An 18,118-nucleotide genomic window follows, 5' to 3' on the forward strand; every position below is an offset into this window, starting at 1 on the left:
ATAGTTATTACCAACAGGTTAATGGTGGTATCAGGGACAATTTTTTTTTGACATAAGGGAAAGAATAGTACTGGCCCACTTAATATGGAGTTTATACTCTTAAATAAATGAGCAAAGATTATAGCATGTGAGGTTCTTGAAAGCCATCAACATCTTATCTGAAATTTATCTTTAATGACCTGTCATAGCTATTTATCATTTTTTGTGTTTTTATGAAAAAGGAAAATCATTAGAATTTTTAAATTGCTATGGATCTGGAGCTTGTTAATAAATATTTGTTTTATGTAATAAATTAATTATAGAATATTTATGAAAAATAAAATGATATAATATAAAAAGGAGTAAATATGGGATTATATGTGGAGCTGGGAATAAAGGCAGAATTAGATTTATATTTTTAGGTCTGTTTGCAGATACACAAACATTAAACACATAAAAATTTTTCACATTAAGTATACCTTAAGTGAAGAAATGTAAGAAAATAAAACAATGATCAAATATGGTAAAAATTTATTATAGGGTTGTAGAATTCATACAACCTAAACTCCTTACAGCATTGAGCACCTATACAGTTTTGTGGATTTCACAATACAGGTATCAGTGAGAAACAATCACTGAATTAGTGATAAATGACTTACTCATAAAGTTGTTCACATATAAGTCACTGTAGAGCACCTAATAGAAATGCAAATATGTAACTTCTAAATTCAGGAAAGTTTCACAAAATGAAAACAAAACAAAAAAATGTTAAGAGATTTGACATGCTTTACACAAAAACATCAAAACAATTTTAAATATTTTAAATTTAAAGCACACTCTGCCATATCATTGTGTGAAGAGCTTGCTTTAAATAAGGACAGATGATGGAATTTATTGTCAAGATGTTAGATGACATTCATGCTGCTTTCAGAAATCTAAACCCTATAAATTCAAAAGAAAAAAGATAATAATGATGTAATTTCAGTTTCAAACAACAAGCTGTGCCAATTAAAGTAAAATTTGACATAGCTTGCAGTGGTTAGTAGTTTTTTTTTTTTTTTTTCCTGTTTTTTTTTTTTAGTACAAGCAATAGAGTAAATGCATGAGTAAATATCTTGAGTATCCCATAAACTTTAATTTCGAAGTCATATTGTAAATCTCTGACTTCTTATTACCGAGGATACTCTTTCTCTGTTGTCTCTCACTCTTGACAGATCTTGGTCTCAACAATAAATTCATTGGGAAAGTGTCTGATCTTCCAGCATTTATCAATGGCACGCTTGTTGAAACCTGTGAGGAAATGCACAAAAAAGTGGTTTTTGAAATTTTGTGAATATGCAGAAATATCTAGATTTGCTCTTCATTTTCCCATATCCTCTACACTATCTTCCACTGTCCTTCTAACACAGGATGAAAGAAGGAATAAAATGCCTACCCAGCAAGAGGTCTCTACGACGAAGGCGGAAGGACTTTCTGTTGTTGCAAAGCTGGTAAATAAAGATGCCAAGGTTACTAACATCACGGATTTCTTCCACAGCAACCAGGTCTTCACGAACCACATAAGTGTGAGGCAAGTATTTGCCACTCTAAAATAAAAAAAAAAAAAATAATAAGATTGTAACGAGAAATTCTTAAAGAAGTTCTTAAAATCCCTACCTACAACAGACATAATTTTAAAAATACTTTATTTTCTAGAACAGTTTTAGGGTCACAGTATGCTTTTTTATTTCATTTTGACTATCACATATTGATTATATATATATTTTATCACATATTGATTGTATATATTAATGGGATTCAGTATGACATTTCCAGACATGCTGTGTGTAGTGATCAAATCCAACCTCCTTTTATCTACCAACCTACAGTCTTCCCAACTATTATTAATCACTATTCTACATTCAGGTAATTTTTTGGGGGGTTTTGCTTTCACATATCAGAGAGAAAAGGTACTTATCTTTCTGTCTAGCTTATATTGCTGAACACAGTGATCTCCAATTCAATCCATTTCGTCTCAGCATGTTGTTTTTTTTCAAAAATTATTTCAACAAAACAGAATTCTTTGGCCTGACTCAAATTTTCAGAATCAGGAAGCAAAATTATTTGGGAATGCTTATAGAAAGAATTGACTGACTTCCAAAATACATACCGCCAGTTTGCCAAAGAGTTCCACCAGATTCTTCGGAGGCATAACAATGGAGGTATTGAGGGGCATCAGATAGCAATTTCCCAGAAGCAAGTCCAGATAAGCAGTCATTCCCTGTTGGGGAAAGGGAAAAAAGTTCTATAGGTAAAATACCCAAGTATCAACACTGCTGCGTATTTCCAAAATTAACTAATGTGCATTCATTAATAAAAGAACAAAGGCTGTATTTCAAAATGATAAATACCTCTAAGAATGGCAAACCTACCTTTTCAAAATCATGAATAATTGCTGCAGGGTCACTATCAGAAAAACTGGGAACAGGCACATCTATGATTGCAATGTTGTCATCCTCACGAATGTCAGCCTCCTCAGTCACAGGCAGGAAGTAAGGCTCTCCTCCATGAAGGGAATTTATAGGATCTTCAGAATCAAAGAAGCACATCTCCCCACGGTAAATGGTGCTCTGAAAGGCAAAATGGGGAAATTTAAATCTTCTGATACTAGCTGTTATGATATTTGAATCATTTGTTCAATTCAAATCAATTCATTGTACTGTGTGCTAAACTAAGGCTTGTTGATGACAGTTATCACTATGAGGACAAATCAATTTTATGGACTGAAAGGCATTTTGAAATTTTTCCTTATGTCTTCTTTTCTCTGGTGATCACCACAGAATTATTTAGGTTGATACTAAATGTATAGCCATCAGTATTTCAAAGTATAAGAATGATAATTATTATTACCTTGGGCATGAAGTACTTGTAAATGCAGGCTCCACCAACAATAAGTCCTGCCAAGATGAATGAAAGACCTAACAGAGTAAGCATACATCTTCCAGAAGAGCTCTCTTTTTCCTGGGTGGTAACTCGAAGCTCCTAATTATTAAGAGGCAAAAAAAAAAAAAAAAGATAAAAATCATTTTTAGACATTTGCTTTCATATATAACTTACCTCCCTTAAAACCCAAGATATCTAAAAATAATATTAAGTCATCCTAGTCTAAAACCATTTTAAGACAATTTCTGAAATCTAATAAATGTGAAAATATCTTCAATTATATTAACTTTACTTTGGGCATTTCCAACCCCAAATACAGGTAGAATGTTTTTTTCCAAATACAAACTGTTAGAAATATGTTATTATAAACATTCATTTATGCAATGTTATATTCTCTTTTTATTAAAAAGCACTTAACATGATATCTACTCTTTTTAATTTTTTTAGTTGTCAATGGACCTTTATTTTATTTATTTATACATGGTGCTGAAAATTGAACCCAGTGCTCACACATGGTAGGCAAGTGCTCTACCACTGAGGCACAACCCTAGCCCTGATATCTACTTTCTTAACAAATTTTTGATGCACAATATAGCATTGTTAACTATAGGCCCAATCTAGCACAGCTTGATCTCTAGATATTATGTATGTCATTTAAATAAATGGAGGTAGTGATCTCTTGGACTTGTGTAGTGATATAATCACATACTTCTCAGTTATGCTTTTTTAATTTTTTGTAAACAAATTTATTTGTAAAATCAAAGGCGAAATAATATCCTTTGATTTATTAACTAATTTTTTAAAATCTGCTTTTTTTTTCAAAATTTGGTTTTAAAGAAAGGAGTTCCATAATATAGGTATATGCCTTTTCCCCTTATTTTCAAAATTAAAATATTGAAGACAGAGATATATTTCCCAATTTTCCTAATTTTTTCAAGAAATGCAAACTTTCCTAATATCACCAGTTATTCTATAGCTGTGTATTGCACGAATAAGATAATGCTTTTCATGTTCTGGGTTCAATAATAGATTTTAAAGTATAGCATTGCTATGGGACTGGGGTTGTGGTTTAGAGGTAGAGCGCTCACCTAGCATGCATGAAGCACTGGGTTCGATCCTCAGCACCACATAAAAATAAAATAAAGATATTGTGTCCACCTATAATTAAAAAATAAATTAAAAAGTATAACATTGCTAGACACAAAAGCCAACTGTGTAACAGGGACTTTAAAAATTCTGCTAAATCAATAATTTGCTTAGGAGTTGGAACAAGAAATATCCGAAGCAAAAAAAAGTAACTGATTAACTGTACTGTTCCTAGGGCAGTAAACCAGAGGATCTTTCAGTCTCTTTCCTGTGTGCCATAATATATTCCTAAGCAGCATTATTATTCAAGGGTAGAATAAATGAAGTCAGCAAATCTGGACCCTGATAACTCAGAAGTAAATCACTCAGACTGATATGTAAATAGAATTGTTTTAATTTTTCTGTCATTAACTCTTTTTCATAACAACTGAAATATTTATGTGCATTAAGCTTAAATTAATATGGTTAAAATAAATGCATAGATGTGAACTTAATGTAGAGAAATAAGGGCAGCCAGCCATTTGATGTTATTTTCAAAAAAAAAAAAAAAAAAGGTTTTCCTTTACAAGTTCGAAATTTCAGATTCACATTTTCTAGGCTAAATTTATTTAAATTCATTATCTCCATTAATGTTCTATAAACCTTGAAGTCCTTGCTGGATCCCAATAATTTTTAGAAACTTATAATTATTCTTATTAAGATATAAACTAAGATTAACACCACAAAGACAGAACTTTAAATTTTGTTTGGGAATCACTGAAGTTTACATAATTAAATTTAGGCCAAGAAAAATGAAGTAGCTTGTGGTAAGTCTCATATCCACGCAATTTGAAATTATCAGAGGAGTGAAGTTCTTTTGTCCTTGCTCTGGAGATGTGAAAAGATCGCTTTGCATTGCAACTTCATTTCTCTTTCCAATAACTCAGGAAGTTTATTCTTAAGTAGGTTTTAAGTATCAGAGTCTCAAAGTTATAGAATATTATTTGGTAGGAATAAGGATTTTTTGTTTTCATTTAAATTTGTTGCAGTTGGTGGTGGAGGCCATCAATTGCCTTAGGCGATATCTCTCTGAACTGTATTTTAAAGTCATTTTACAAGATCTACAACACAATATTCTACTATTCTTAACCTGATTATCTGGCTGATCAGTATACTACAATGTAATGTGGCAATTATTATTGCTATTGCCCTATAATGGCCAGATTAGAATCCTATGGAAACTTCTACAAAACCTAACAAATAATATAATCAAAGTGGAAAGGCTCAATTTTGTTTATTCCTCATTACACCACAGGTCTGACAGAAGAATTACTTGTGTTATAAATCTATCTACAAATTATGATGTTTTTGATGATAAAGGAAAAAGTTCTTTGTGGCTATATTTACATACTGGTATCTAATTAAACTGCCTCACCCCAAATTTGGCCATGTTATGTTTACAAAGTTAGCAGAAGGACAACTACATATTTGACTTTGTCATTTAATAAAATCCTCAACAACACAACAGAATGTTTCTTTTGAGTTCTAACATGTATAATACACAGTTTTTTAATTGCAGGGTTAAATATTGAGTTTCCATGATCAAAACTTCTGCATACACACACTAGAATTTCAAATTGAGTGCATAATCAAGGTTTTACTACATGGATTCTCATTTCACTCAAAGCAATTTTCAATCTCCACTCTGAACAAAAAAGTTAAGACTTTATAAACAGAACACAGCAAGTTAGGACACATATGCAAGCTTCACACTTTGCACACTTCACGGAATCAGAAAAAAATAGGGTTGCCTTTTAAAAATTTTACTGAGGAAAAGGAGGAGTATTTACCAATGTGCAAATATGGTAGGTGTCTAAAGCAAACAGAAATCTGACTAAATGAATAAAGTCTAGAGCTTTTTTTTGGTGGGGGGGGGATTTTTGAGTTTCTGGCAAAGTTAAGATTTTAAATTACAACATTGGACCTGCTTCAGATTTCTATGAGGGAAGTGGGATATAGCTCAAAAAGAAAAAAAAAAAAAAAAACTAACAGGAAAAGGTATTTAAAAAGTATTCTAAATTTTATTTTTACAGAAGAGTGTTTTCTTACCGAAACACCACTTCAAAAACATGTAAGATTCTTACAGTAAGAGGGCACAGTGAACACTCAAAACTCCGATTAAGACCAACCTAAGTTTTGACAGCTCCTTTACCCAATGCTTAACGCCGCTCGTGACCAGGGAAAAACTGAAAATAAATGGGAGCTCCTGTGTAGGTGCACTTTTGCCCAAACTCGTACAGCTCACAGTTCAAGCTGCCTTTTGCCATCATCCTACCTCCACAAACAGATTTTAGAAAGACTCGGATTCAGTAATTTCACCCACGCCAAAAAGAAAGAAAAAAGAGTTAAGTCTCTTGACCAGTGATCACCACCCTGCGTATCTTCTCTGCTTCTGTGGAGGCTATGCGTCCCTGGAGCTGAAGACAGGGTGCCGGGCCTCTCCTTGATCCCCAACCCCCGACCCCTTCCCCAAGAGAAGATGGCATCAAGTCCCAGGGGATTTTTTCAAACTCTTTCCACACTTCCTCTAGGAAAGGGCAGCATGGGCTGGACCTGAGGGAACATGGCGCAACTTGTGGGGAATCAAAGCGAAATGGGTTGCTGCAGGCAGAAGGTGGCGCGGTTAGACAGACCGGGGTGACCCCGCAAACTCGACGGATCCTGCAGAAGGGCCTCCCCCAGGATATAGGGGCTGTGGGACAGCCTGCATTTTGTTCTCTGCCACCTGCCTACTTTCCACGTTTCCCCTTCACCCGCCCCCCCTCCCCACTTCCAGACCCTAGCAGGCATTCAGGGGCAGAGTGGGTACAGCTACCTTGCCGGTCAGGATCTGAGCTCGGACAGTGCGGCTCACAAGGGCCTCCACGTCTTGCCGTGCCTCCTCCTTTTGCACCGCGGTGGGGGTGTTGAAGGCGATTTTCACCATGGTGAATCGTCGGGCTGCGCGGTAAGGCGCGGCTCGAATCAGCGTCCTGGGCTGCAGGTTGGAAGAGGAGGAGATCGCGCTTGCCTAAGCAGCACCTAGTTTCTCCCCTGTCTGCCTAACGCTGCTGCAAGTCCAGGTCTGAGGATACTTATGACGCAGTCCCAAGCAGGGTGGGAGACCGTGGGCGGGCACAGGGAGGTGCTGAGGGAGGAGCGGGAGGGGGCCCAGGAGCTGGAGAGGAGGGGGTAGCGGGTGGGGAGTTAACACTGGGGAAGAGAAGGGGAAGTGGAGCCTAGGGCTGGCTCCAGCTAGACGTGCCTCACCTGCACCCCAGGCACGCACCCACCCAACCTCTGCACTGTCAGATAAGAGCGAGACAGGAAGGAAGCCTGCAGTGTGGTGTCTTTCTGCTTAAGTCCAGACCACAATAGCCCCTGATTCTGATTCTGTTTTCCTAAACTTGGGCCTGGCCCCCTGCGGGGCCCAGGATTTTAACTTGGCACCGACCCAAGCTTCCACAGCTCCGCAACCACACAGGCCCAAAAGCACACAGTTCCACGACTGTTCTGCACCTTTATAATAATGCCTTCCATTTCAAGAACACCTAGAAGCCAGCCTATAGTTACTTAGTTAATTTTCAACAATATTTTTGTCTTTCATGCATTTTTTTTATAATTTAAATTCCCTACCTAAATCAGAAAAATGGGGCTCCTGTCCCCCCATCTCCCCATTTTGTGGAAAGAACATGATTGAGATACAGTGCAGGGTAGAAAGCTCATAATGAATCCGTGAAATAATCCAGACCTTTTCACTCTCCCAAGTAAGGGAAACCAGAGTAAATTCTCAGCCCAGAGCTTGTTTCTCTTCAGCCACCAGCTGTGAAACCTTCAGGGAAAAAAAGCAGAAATGTGTGTGTACCTTCGTGTTTAGGGAGGTGGGGAATACAAAATTTAGCCAGCTGCTAATGGGGAAGGGACCAATAATCTCAGAGGGGACAAGTTAGAAATTATTACTGGAATACTTACAGGATTGCTTAGTGTAATCAAGCTACTTCTTTATAGTCTGTTCTCCCAGATTGGTGACATTAATAGAGAATTTCACCAGGTGAAATTCAGTCTGCAGATGGTGGTGATTGGGAGTTAGTCGTACAGGCTTTATAAATAATCCTGCTGCAGAAAACAGAAGAGGGACTGCTTTGTGAAGGGAATAGCATTACAAAACATAAACCCCAACAAAACATAATAAAACACAGCTTTTGTTAGAGAATTCCCCATCTACCCTTCTAATTAACTAAAAGCACTTGAATATACTAAGAGTCACTAATCCTCAGTCCAAGAAATTTCAACTTGGAGTTTTTCCCACTGAGGTTTCCTTGACTCTGAAGCCCTCTCCTGTCTCCACTGTGGGAGCTTTGTGAAGACAGCCTTCAGTTTCTCGGATAGGCCACAGATGGGAAGGTGGATGGAGGGAAACAGTGAGGAGCCTGTGCCTTACATAGGGCCAGAACCTTATAAAACAGGAAGTTTGAGTTTGCTTAGCAACTTTGGCATCTTACATTCTTTCACTTATTCTTGCTCAATTCTGTCTATTATAATTTAACATTTGTTCAGGCAACTTTCAGTGTAGGCAAAGGGAATCTCAACTTCCTGGGATGTTTCTCTTTACAGTTACCTTCTGTTTGACATCACCTTTACTACAACTGGAATCTGTACCCATCTGGCTCTGTGATCCTTACCACAAGGATAGATAAATGGTTGCTCCTACACATGTATGTACTAAGTGAAAGGTCCTGGTTAAGATAGTAACATATGATCTAGTTTATCTTCCCTCCAATGGGGTCACATAGGAGAAACAGATTTTACTTCCATGGGTTTTTTTTGTTTTTTTTTTTTTTTTTAGTAGAATAGATCCACACATTGTTCACAACCAAGACAATAAATGATCAGTTGCTGGGTATGTAACATTGAATAATTCTCCTAATCTCCTGAGGCTGCACTTTCCTCTGCTGCATTCTGCTGCTGTGAAGATCATGTGTGATAACACAGAAGGAAATACCTTTTAAATTATTCAGAAAAGGATGGGAGAGTGAACTGGTTGGTTATCCTAGAATTCTTATTTTGGTGTGTGACATACTTATTTTTCAAGCTTATGGGAATTATCTATTTTATTTTTATGCTTCAAACATCCTTTAGCTTCTAGACTTAGATCCCACAGTGCCTGAATTTTGGTATTCTTGAAAAAAGGTCAAACTTATAGTCACATACATCAATATCTAACTTCTATTGTGAATTTTGAAGGATTTGGCCATTTGAACAGGAATGCCAACCCTACCTCTCTGAAAGATCTTTGCTGCTATTAGACATATATGATTAAGACATAGTCTTGTGAGTTGGGCAGAGTGGCACAGGCTTGTAATCCCAGTGGCACAGGAGGCTGAGGCAGGAGGATTGTGAGTTCAAAGCCAGCCTCAGCAAAGTTGGCAGGTACCACTATTTCCCTCTCAATATGTACATGGTAAATCTATGTTGGGATCATAGAGTAACAATAACACCCATTGTTAATATCCATTTCAGGAATGGCAAATTTTTTTCTACATGTTTCTTTTTCCTTTGTTTAAAATATATTTATTTATTTTTATGTGATGCTGAGGATCCAACCTAGTGCCACACATGTGAGGTGGCAAGCACTCTGCCACTGAGCTATAACCCCAGCTCCTCTTTTTCCTTTTGAATTTCAAAATATAAACTGCCACCTGCTCATTGGATTGAAGTAGTAGTGAACATATGTCTACTGAAAAAAAAAATGGTTCTTATTGACTAAGCTTTTTCTTTTATTATGTCCTTCTTAGCAACAACTTCTTGTTTCTTAGAATCAATTTCTATCACTTTTTTGTCTTGGAAACTGTGGAGATCTGGCTGCCATGCCAATTCCAGCTCACATTGTTAATAATGTCTGAATGCACACCATTCAAGTTTATAAATGACTTTCCTGTTCTTGCATGGCAGATGATGACTAAATTATCACAACTGGGGCTGAATGGAACATGGCATGCAATCAAATGCCAAGCAACAATATCAATCGTCTTTGAATAATCTTCAGAAATTACCACAGCTTTGGTCACACAAAGCTAAAGTTATTAGGAGCATCTGTAATACCATTTCACTCATTAATTCATTTATTAACATCAATTTTTACTGAGGATGTACTATGTGCATTTTACTGTGGTCAGCATGGGAATAAAATGCTGAGTAAAACAGATATAGCTTTGCCCTTATAGAGCAATCTGTAACAATGGAAATAGCACACTTGTCATGGGTTATTCAGTATTTATAGTCAGATCACTGCCTTTATTCTGTGGATTGGGGCAAGAAATTCTACAAACCACCATAGTAGTTCCACCTGCCCCCAATGCTGCTGGGAATAATTATATCCTTACCTTACCTGCAATGGCTTCACACCTCCCAATCTATTTATGAATATTATTTTGACAGTAAATGCACTGTGAAACCAGTTAGGAGACACTCTTATATGTTCCAGGTGAGAGGTGGTAGACTATATTAATGACTGATTGAGATACTATAAATTAAAGGACATCACCCAAAGAGGTTTTGAAGTCATATTTTAAAAGACTCAGTGCTAGCATAAGTTACATGAAGGAGAAAAATTAGGAAAATAATTTTATTTTGGATTACTGGAAAAAAAGGTGGTGCCCTTGATAATAGTACTACCCATTTAAGGAACATCAAAAACCAGATTTCTGTATGAAGGCCTTTAAACTGATAATATCATTTGCTCTTTAGCACAACAACTCTGAGAGAGGTATTATTACACACCATGTTTCATTGAATGAAGAAACTGAATTTCTGAGGTATAGATAACTTGCTGGAGACCAAATTCTAACTCAGGTGATCTTATTCCAGTGTTTACACTCTAAACCACTATATTGTTTTGCTGACACTAAAAGAAATGGAAAAATCATGAAGGGAACTGGTTTCAAAGTGTGAGAAATAATCAACATATTCTCTATAGAAATGAAGGGTTATTTTCCTGCTAATATTGTAAATAGGGATTCCTATTTAAGATTTGTTCAGCACTAACTACATTTGGAACCCTTTAAAAACTTTTCTGTGGGCGGGGGTTGTGACTCAGAGGTAGAGCACTCACCTACCATGTGTGAGGCACTGGGTTCGATCCTCAGCACCACATTAAAATAAAAAATATTGTGTTTGCCTATAACTAAAAAATAAATATTAAAAAAGAGTTATAAAAAAACTTTTCTGGCCTACCCATGACTGCAGGATGCTTATCCTAAAGCACATTTCTTCTGTGTTCTGCAGTTGCTCCTGTCAGCAGAGAAGTAGCTAAAGGAAAATATGGCCAGTCATCTGATTCTGGATAGAATTCCAGGAATTTGGTTTAGACCTTTAAAAATCCAGGCCATTTTCTATATCCACTATTTCCCTGCATATGTAGCTCAACTCTGGGAGCAGATGCAGGGCTTTCCCCTCAAGGTACTAGAGGAAACCTGCTCTCTGGAATAGATTTTTGTTTCTTCACTCTACTGAAGACACTCTTTGTAAGCTAGTGAGCTATGATGATAGAAAGATCCATTTCCTTAATGTGAGAAGGCATTCTATCATCCTTTAACAATGACCTGGCTATATCTTTGAGGTTAAGAGGAAGTTTTGCCCTACATTAATTTTTTAAAATCACCTTATCTTTGTCATTTTGGGCATGTGAAAAATCAAGTGAAAATGTTAACACTTTCAATGAATCTTATGGTAATTATGTAAGAATTATTATGTTACTGAAGACTATCCTTGGGAAATTTTTAAAATATAATTTTGAGTAGTATATGTATGCATGATCTGATCAAACTTCACAGAAGTTCTAGTTCTGCCTAATACAAGTGACAAAATCAGGTTTTGTCCCAGGTTTATTTTTTAAAATGTCCAGTTGTTTCAGTGCATAAAGTAATACTAAGATTTCTTTCTGACTTCAGATTTATGTTCCCATTCAAAGAAAGCACAAACATTTACATTTTCATTAATCATTGTTAAACTACTATTTTTATCCTCATGTTTACTTTTACTGGTGGCTCAACGTATTCTTTTCCTAGTTTAGTATTAAGAAACACAAAATCCCAAGTTATTTTATATCATGTGACTTGCTTTGTTCATGAATACAAGTTTGGTCTTGACTTTTGTTTTCTTATTTTTCTCTGAAATTGACTTCTAAATATTCGTTTCCCAAGATCTTCAACTATTCCAATGTATGAATTAAGTCTCCACAGAAAGTACTGTTTATATATCAGTATGGATGCCATGTTTCTGTGCTAGTGCAAAAGGAGATCTTGCATAAAAAGGAACACTGTAGTGTGTGGCAGCTTCTGTGCTGTTTTTCATCAACTCATCAATTTTAAGTTCTGACTTTCAAGTTAGAGAAATTATCCACTCAGAGTATTAAATTTGTTTCAGCAACTGAGGATTGTAATTCCTCCACCACATTGAGATGAGTTATACAGAGACATTTTTGTCCACACATCTTGGAAAGGAGGGATTTCTTCTCATATGTTCTGATTGTTTTACTTAACACAAAACAAGTGTCTTCTTTCTTCACATTTGGCACTAGGATTTATAATTTAAAAGATGCTACTAAATAGAGAGGATTAGAATAATAGTACTTATAAACAGAAATAGATAATTACACAAATACCAATGTCTACTCTAAATAAGGAGATTTTTTCCATTTTCATTGTAATGTATATATTTGAAATTTAAGAAGAACTTTTATTCACATGGAATGCACAATGCTTACTTCTCTACTGTTGTCAATTTTATAGGGCAAATAATGAGTAGTTTATTGTGGTGTGAGAGCACTCAGTCTTGCTTTCACCATTCTTGTTGTGTTGAAACTTTTAATGTAGTGAAATCAGTATATAATTTATTAGTGTATTGATGAAGAGCTTGAGAATAAATCAATTGTCAATTAATGCCAAGAATGGCTATTGAACAACAACGAAGCATACACAAATAAGAAAATGCACATATATTTAGGAATGACCTAAGAAATCAATTCTCTTAGGAGAGAATTGTAGTCTACAGAATTGGAAACCTAAGGCTGGGGATGTGGCTCAGTAAGTAGTAGAGTGCTTGCCTAGCAAGTACAAGGCCCTGGGTTCAATCCCCAGCATGGTACAAAAAAGAAAGAGAGAAAGAAAGAAATTTTGAAACTGGATGAAAATATGAAGAGAATGTGATGACCAATTAATAATAATATTCAACAAATGATATGATGAATGTGCTAAGACTATAAAAATATGATTCTCCCAGAAATTTCTTCCAAAGACAACTCTAAAAGAAAAACATTCAAATATCAAATTTGCATCCCAAATGAACTAGAAGTCTTTCTAGCATTTCAGAGTAAAGGAAACTATAATTGTTCATATGTTTATATAGGAAAATTCATAAAAGCCAAAAAATTCTCTCATTGTGTTTGTTAGCTTTTCATCAACTGTGAAAAAAAATTTTCTGAGATATATATTTCTATTAATAAATATCATATATATATATCAATAAAATACACACAAATGTGTGTGTGTATGTGTGTGTGTGTGTGTGTGTGTATTTAGCCTCTATCAGTCTTTGTTAACTTACCTTTGAATTTTTGGTAGTGTTTAGACCATTGTTCAAAAGCAATTCCTATAAATAAATCAATTGACAATTGATTTATTCTCAAGCTCTTTATCAATACACTACCAAAAGATAAAAGGTTTATTTTTACTCAGGGTTTCAGTGTTTTTAGTCCAGTTTCTTGGCACTGTTCCTTTGGTCCTGTGGCAGCATAGTATATCTTAGCAGAAAAATGTGGCTGAGGAGGCCTGTTCACCGCCTGGCAACCAAGAGAAAAAATTAAGAGAGGAAGAAGACGGGCCAATATTCCCAACAAGGGAATGGCACCAATGATCTAATTTCCGTCTACTAGGCCCCACATCCTAAAGGTTCCACTACCTCCCAGTAGTACAACAGGCTGGAAGCACACCTTCAACACATGGGCCTTTGGGAGAAATTGAAGATTCAAACTATAGTGCTCACCAAATCATCTAAACACACAATTTGTTTTCACTCTCTCTCTTTGTCCCCTGTCCACCTTTGTGTATCTTTTTTTTCCTTGTCTTCCCCTATTCCCATGTCTGTGTGTGTGTGTGTGTGTGCAAGCGCATTTAAGTGAAGATATTCTTTTAGTTTACTTTCTCTAAATCATATTTCAATCTTGAGCATCTGCAGAAGCTTAAACTGGAAACCTCCAAGGCACATCAATTATACTTTGTAGTATATGACATGTTATTAGTAAAGTTCTTCTCACAGCACACTACACATTTAACTAGAACAACATTGACATTACTCTCAGCTTTTACTAGTACTATCTTCATTTCTGTGTTTTCTATGTGAAGGTAGGGCTATCTATGGAATTTATAGTTTTGGCTTGCCTTCATGAAGGAAGATGGGAAGAACCAAATTTGAGGTCCTTGTGTGGAAGAACCAAAATTGAGGTCCCTGTGTTTCTATAGTGCCTGAAGAGATTCTGGAATTCACTTTTTTTTTCAAGGAAGAATAAAGCATATTTGTATTCTGATACTATTTTAAGTAATGTCATGTTTTATAATTAATTCATTTATATATATATCATATATATGTATCAATAAAATACACATGTGTGTGTGCATGTTTAGCCTCTATCAGCCTTTGTCTAACTCACCTTTGAATTTTTGATAGTGTTTAGACCATTGCCTATTACAAAGAAGATGCTCAAAAAGAATATTGAATTAAAATTTAACAGTTGCTGATAATTGTCTTTCTATAAAGACACAGGGAGAAAAATAAGTGTGATATTAATGGAACATTATTGTACTTAGAATATTTAATTTTTTAATCCACTAAAATCAAATATAAATTGAGCTGCTTTTATGTGTCCAGATTTCTGCCACATAGAAAATACAGAAACATGAAGCATACCATCTTCCTTAAAGATGTTTAAAGTTCTCTGCAATAGAATTGTAACATATTCCATCTGTTTAGAATGGAAAGTTTTACTACCCTTCATTAACTGTATTCTATAAAACTTCCATAATCATTTGGGCAGAGTTCATCAGCTTCTTTTCACAGATGAACAAATTGAGTTTCCCAGGAATTCAGACTTGCCCACAGTTACACAACTAGGATGCAAAAGTGCTTCAGCTGAACACAGACCAGTTAAGACTCCAGGTTCAGTGTTCTATCTGTGACACTATGCTACCACAGGGTATAACAGATGTCCATTGCCTTTCACCACCAGTATCATATATCATTAGAAGCAGTCTTAAAATATGACCTCTAGTGCTTGTCATTTGAGGCCTCCACCTCACCAAGGGATTTCGTGTAAACCAATACCAACACCATAAAAATTTCTAAACCAGACCATGAGAAATGTTTCTAAGAGAAATCTCATGTATGGTCATAAGGACAATTTTACTTTTCATTACAGTGTAGTTATGCATAGAAATATTTCTTGGATTGCATAAAGAGAGATATTTTCAACTTTGTTGGATTTATCAAGAGGAAAAAACAATCAGATCTGGAAGAAGTCTCAGTCTTTCGTATTTCTTTCCTGATCCTTGAGTAGCCTATACTAATAATTATAAGCACAAATTCAGCAGTCTTTCCTAGAGAACTCCTAGAAACTTTCTTTGAGATATCATTGACCAGAATAGCATCATTTGTTCATTTCTAAATCAATTATTGACAAGAAAAATGGAATTCCCATGATTGCCTTACTTACTCAAAACTCACTTTTGGGTCTGAGAAAAGATCAGGTTTTATGGGGTAAATAAACTTTTGTCTTATAACTACAAAGAAGGGGCATGACAACCAACAGTATCTCTTATTAGAGTGTGCGTGTGAGAGAGAGAGAGAGAAAAGAATGTATAAACATAATTGTCAATGAAATCCTATGGAGCTTTGTCCTTATCAGTACATCTTGGCAACTTGTGTAACTTTAAAGCAGAGAAACTGCCCAGAAATCCTTCTTTTAGATGTCTGATTTAAATCTTTGCATTTTGTATAGTAACCACTCTGATTGTAATAGTGCTTGTTTTAATTGACATAAATTAACTTCAGTTCTTAAAAAAAATAAAAAAATAACTTCAGTGGTTTAATCCATATATCTTCAGATGGAGAAATGTGGAAATTCAGTTGTTTTTGACTTTGGAAGAAAAATATCCAAACAAATTTTAAGATTTACAGTTAACAAAGTCAAAAGTACTAGTATTTTGCTCTTAGTTTTCAACAATTTTAGTTATATGAAATCTCCACACTGGATTCTATAGCAGTCCATTTGAAAAGATATTACTTATTTTTATAAATAAAAAGGCCTTAACAACATGAGATTTTGATCAAGTTTTCTATTTTGTTTCCTTCTGGAAATAAGAAATTGTGCTTTACTAATCATATCCAGAATTAAAAACACAAAATGCTCAATTTGGCTTTAAGTTCAGAAGCTTTTTTGTTGCTGGAAGTGGCAACATTTCAACTATATGTAGATAATTTGCTAACAACTTTCACATGTGTTTAATTTCATAAAACAGTAAAGATGATTTTGCTCTTACCAGTGGTTCAGATTAATTAGATTAATGTGAAATCTTTCTCTCTTGTCTCTAAGAGGAGTAAAATGAGAAAAGAGGTTAACTGACAAGGAATAGGGAGGGGACCAAAACCCTAAGGAGTCAGAAATATTATTCTAAAGCAGATCATCCATCTTAGCACAAGAACATTTCTACTCAAAATGAGTGTTGTCAAAGTTGAGACAATTTCTTTGTGTAGAGATTTAACTACATCAGGGGCTGGGGATATAGCTCAGTTGGTAGAGTGCTTTCCTTGCATTCACAAGGGCCTGGTTTCAATTCCCAGCACCACAAGAGAGAGGGAAAGAGGGAAAGAGGGAAAGAGGGAGGGAGAGAGAGAGAGAGAGAGAGAGAGAGAGAGAGAGAGAGAGAGAGAGAGAGAGATTTTTAACTATATCAGTATTAAAATAGGATATTTTTACAAGTTGATTAAAAAAAAATTGGAAGCACCAGGTATGGTGGCGCATGCCTGCCATCCCAGTGGCTCAGAGGCTGAGACAGGAGGATAGCTAGTTCAAAGCCAGCCTCAGCAAAAGTGAGACCCTGTCTCTAAATAAAATACAAAATAGGGATGGGGATATGGCTCAGTGGTTCAGTGCCTCTGAGTTCAATCCCCACCCCCCCAAAAATTTGGAAGCAAATAGCTAGGGCTTGCTGATAGGATCCAAGAAGACACACAAGTGCTGATTTAAGGGCTTCTTATGTCAGCAGATGCTATACTTTTAGTTTTAATCTCATGGATTTGCACAGGCTAATATTCAACTAGTAGAGTAAGAACTAACATCCTGGAATCAGTGATAAACTACTATTGTGATATATTTTAACCAAGGGTACCTTGTATTGTTTTGAAAATCTTATCAATGCTCGATCAGGATAAGTGACTTATTTGTAGTCCAGGGTACACAGTTGAAGTCAGGACTTGGAAGTACAATATCATGCATGGGAGTAAAGCAGTAGGCATCAGAGAGGCCTGGTTTCTGTGCCTGAGAACTAATTGCTTGTTTAACTTACATTTGTTCAAGTGAACATCAGCACATTATTAAGTTATGGGAGTTTTCCATTGGTTTTTATTGTTACAATTTCCATTTCATCAAAAGTCACATCCCCCCAGATACTGAGAACTAGAGTTTTGGTTAAAAATAGTGGAGGAGGTAAGGACTCAATTATTAAATGTAAGGTGTTTAAGAACTGGGAACAAAGTTGGACCAAGCCTAACCCCAAACCTGACTTGACAGTATTTCACCAGATTCCAGGTACTAAATAGATCCCCACAAAATCAGAGAAATGACTGAAACCTCCTAGTACAAATATTGTTTAATAGAAGGACCCAGGAAGTAAGGGACTTTTCAGTTCATTAAGTTTTGTCACATTGAATTATAGCACCATTATTTTCCTTTTGAACTTGAAGCCTCTGTGCCAAATGCAAAAAATAAATCCTCTTTGTTTTGCAACTCATTTAGGAAAATACTCTTTTATCAGAAAGTTAGTGGGTTTTCCCTTTTTTTATA

At 35.7% G+C, this 18,118-nt stretch overlaps 1 protein-coding gene across 1 annotated transcript; it reads right to left on the minus strand.

The window, feature by feature from the left end:
- Positions 1–493: 493 nt before the first annotated feature.
- Itm2a (integral membrane protein 2A) lies at positions 494–7,249 on the minus strand. The gene is made up of 6 exons (XM_027932099.3): positions 6,842–7,249; positions 2,869–3,000; positions 2,391–2,588; positions 2,129–2,239; positions 1,415–1,565; positions 494–1,269 (listed from the first exon to the last, which is right to left on the minus strand). Exons 1-6 carry the CDS (start codon positions 6,950–6,952, stop codon positions 1,181–1,183), a joined length of 792 nt encoding a protein of 263 aa, XP_027787900.1. The 5' UTR covers positions 6,953–7,249; the 3' UTR covers positions 494–1,180.
- Positions 7,250–18,118: the final 10,869 nt, after the last annotated feature.

This window comes from Marmota flaviventris, chromosome X, assembly GCF_047511675.1.
Source record: "Marmota flaviventris isolate mMarFla1 chromosome X, mMarFla1.hap1, whole genome shotgun sequence".
NCBI classification, from domain to species: domain Eukaryota; kingdom Metazoa; phylum Chordata; class Mammalia; order Rodentia; family Sciuridae; genus Marmota; species Marmota flaviventris.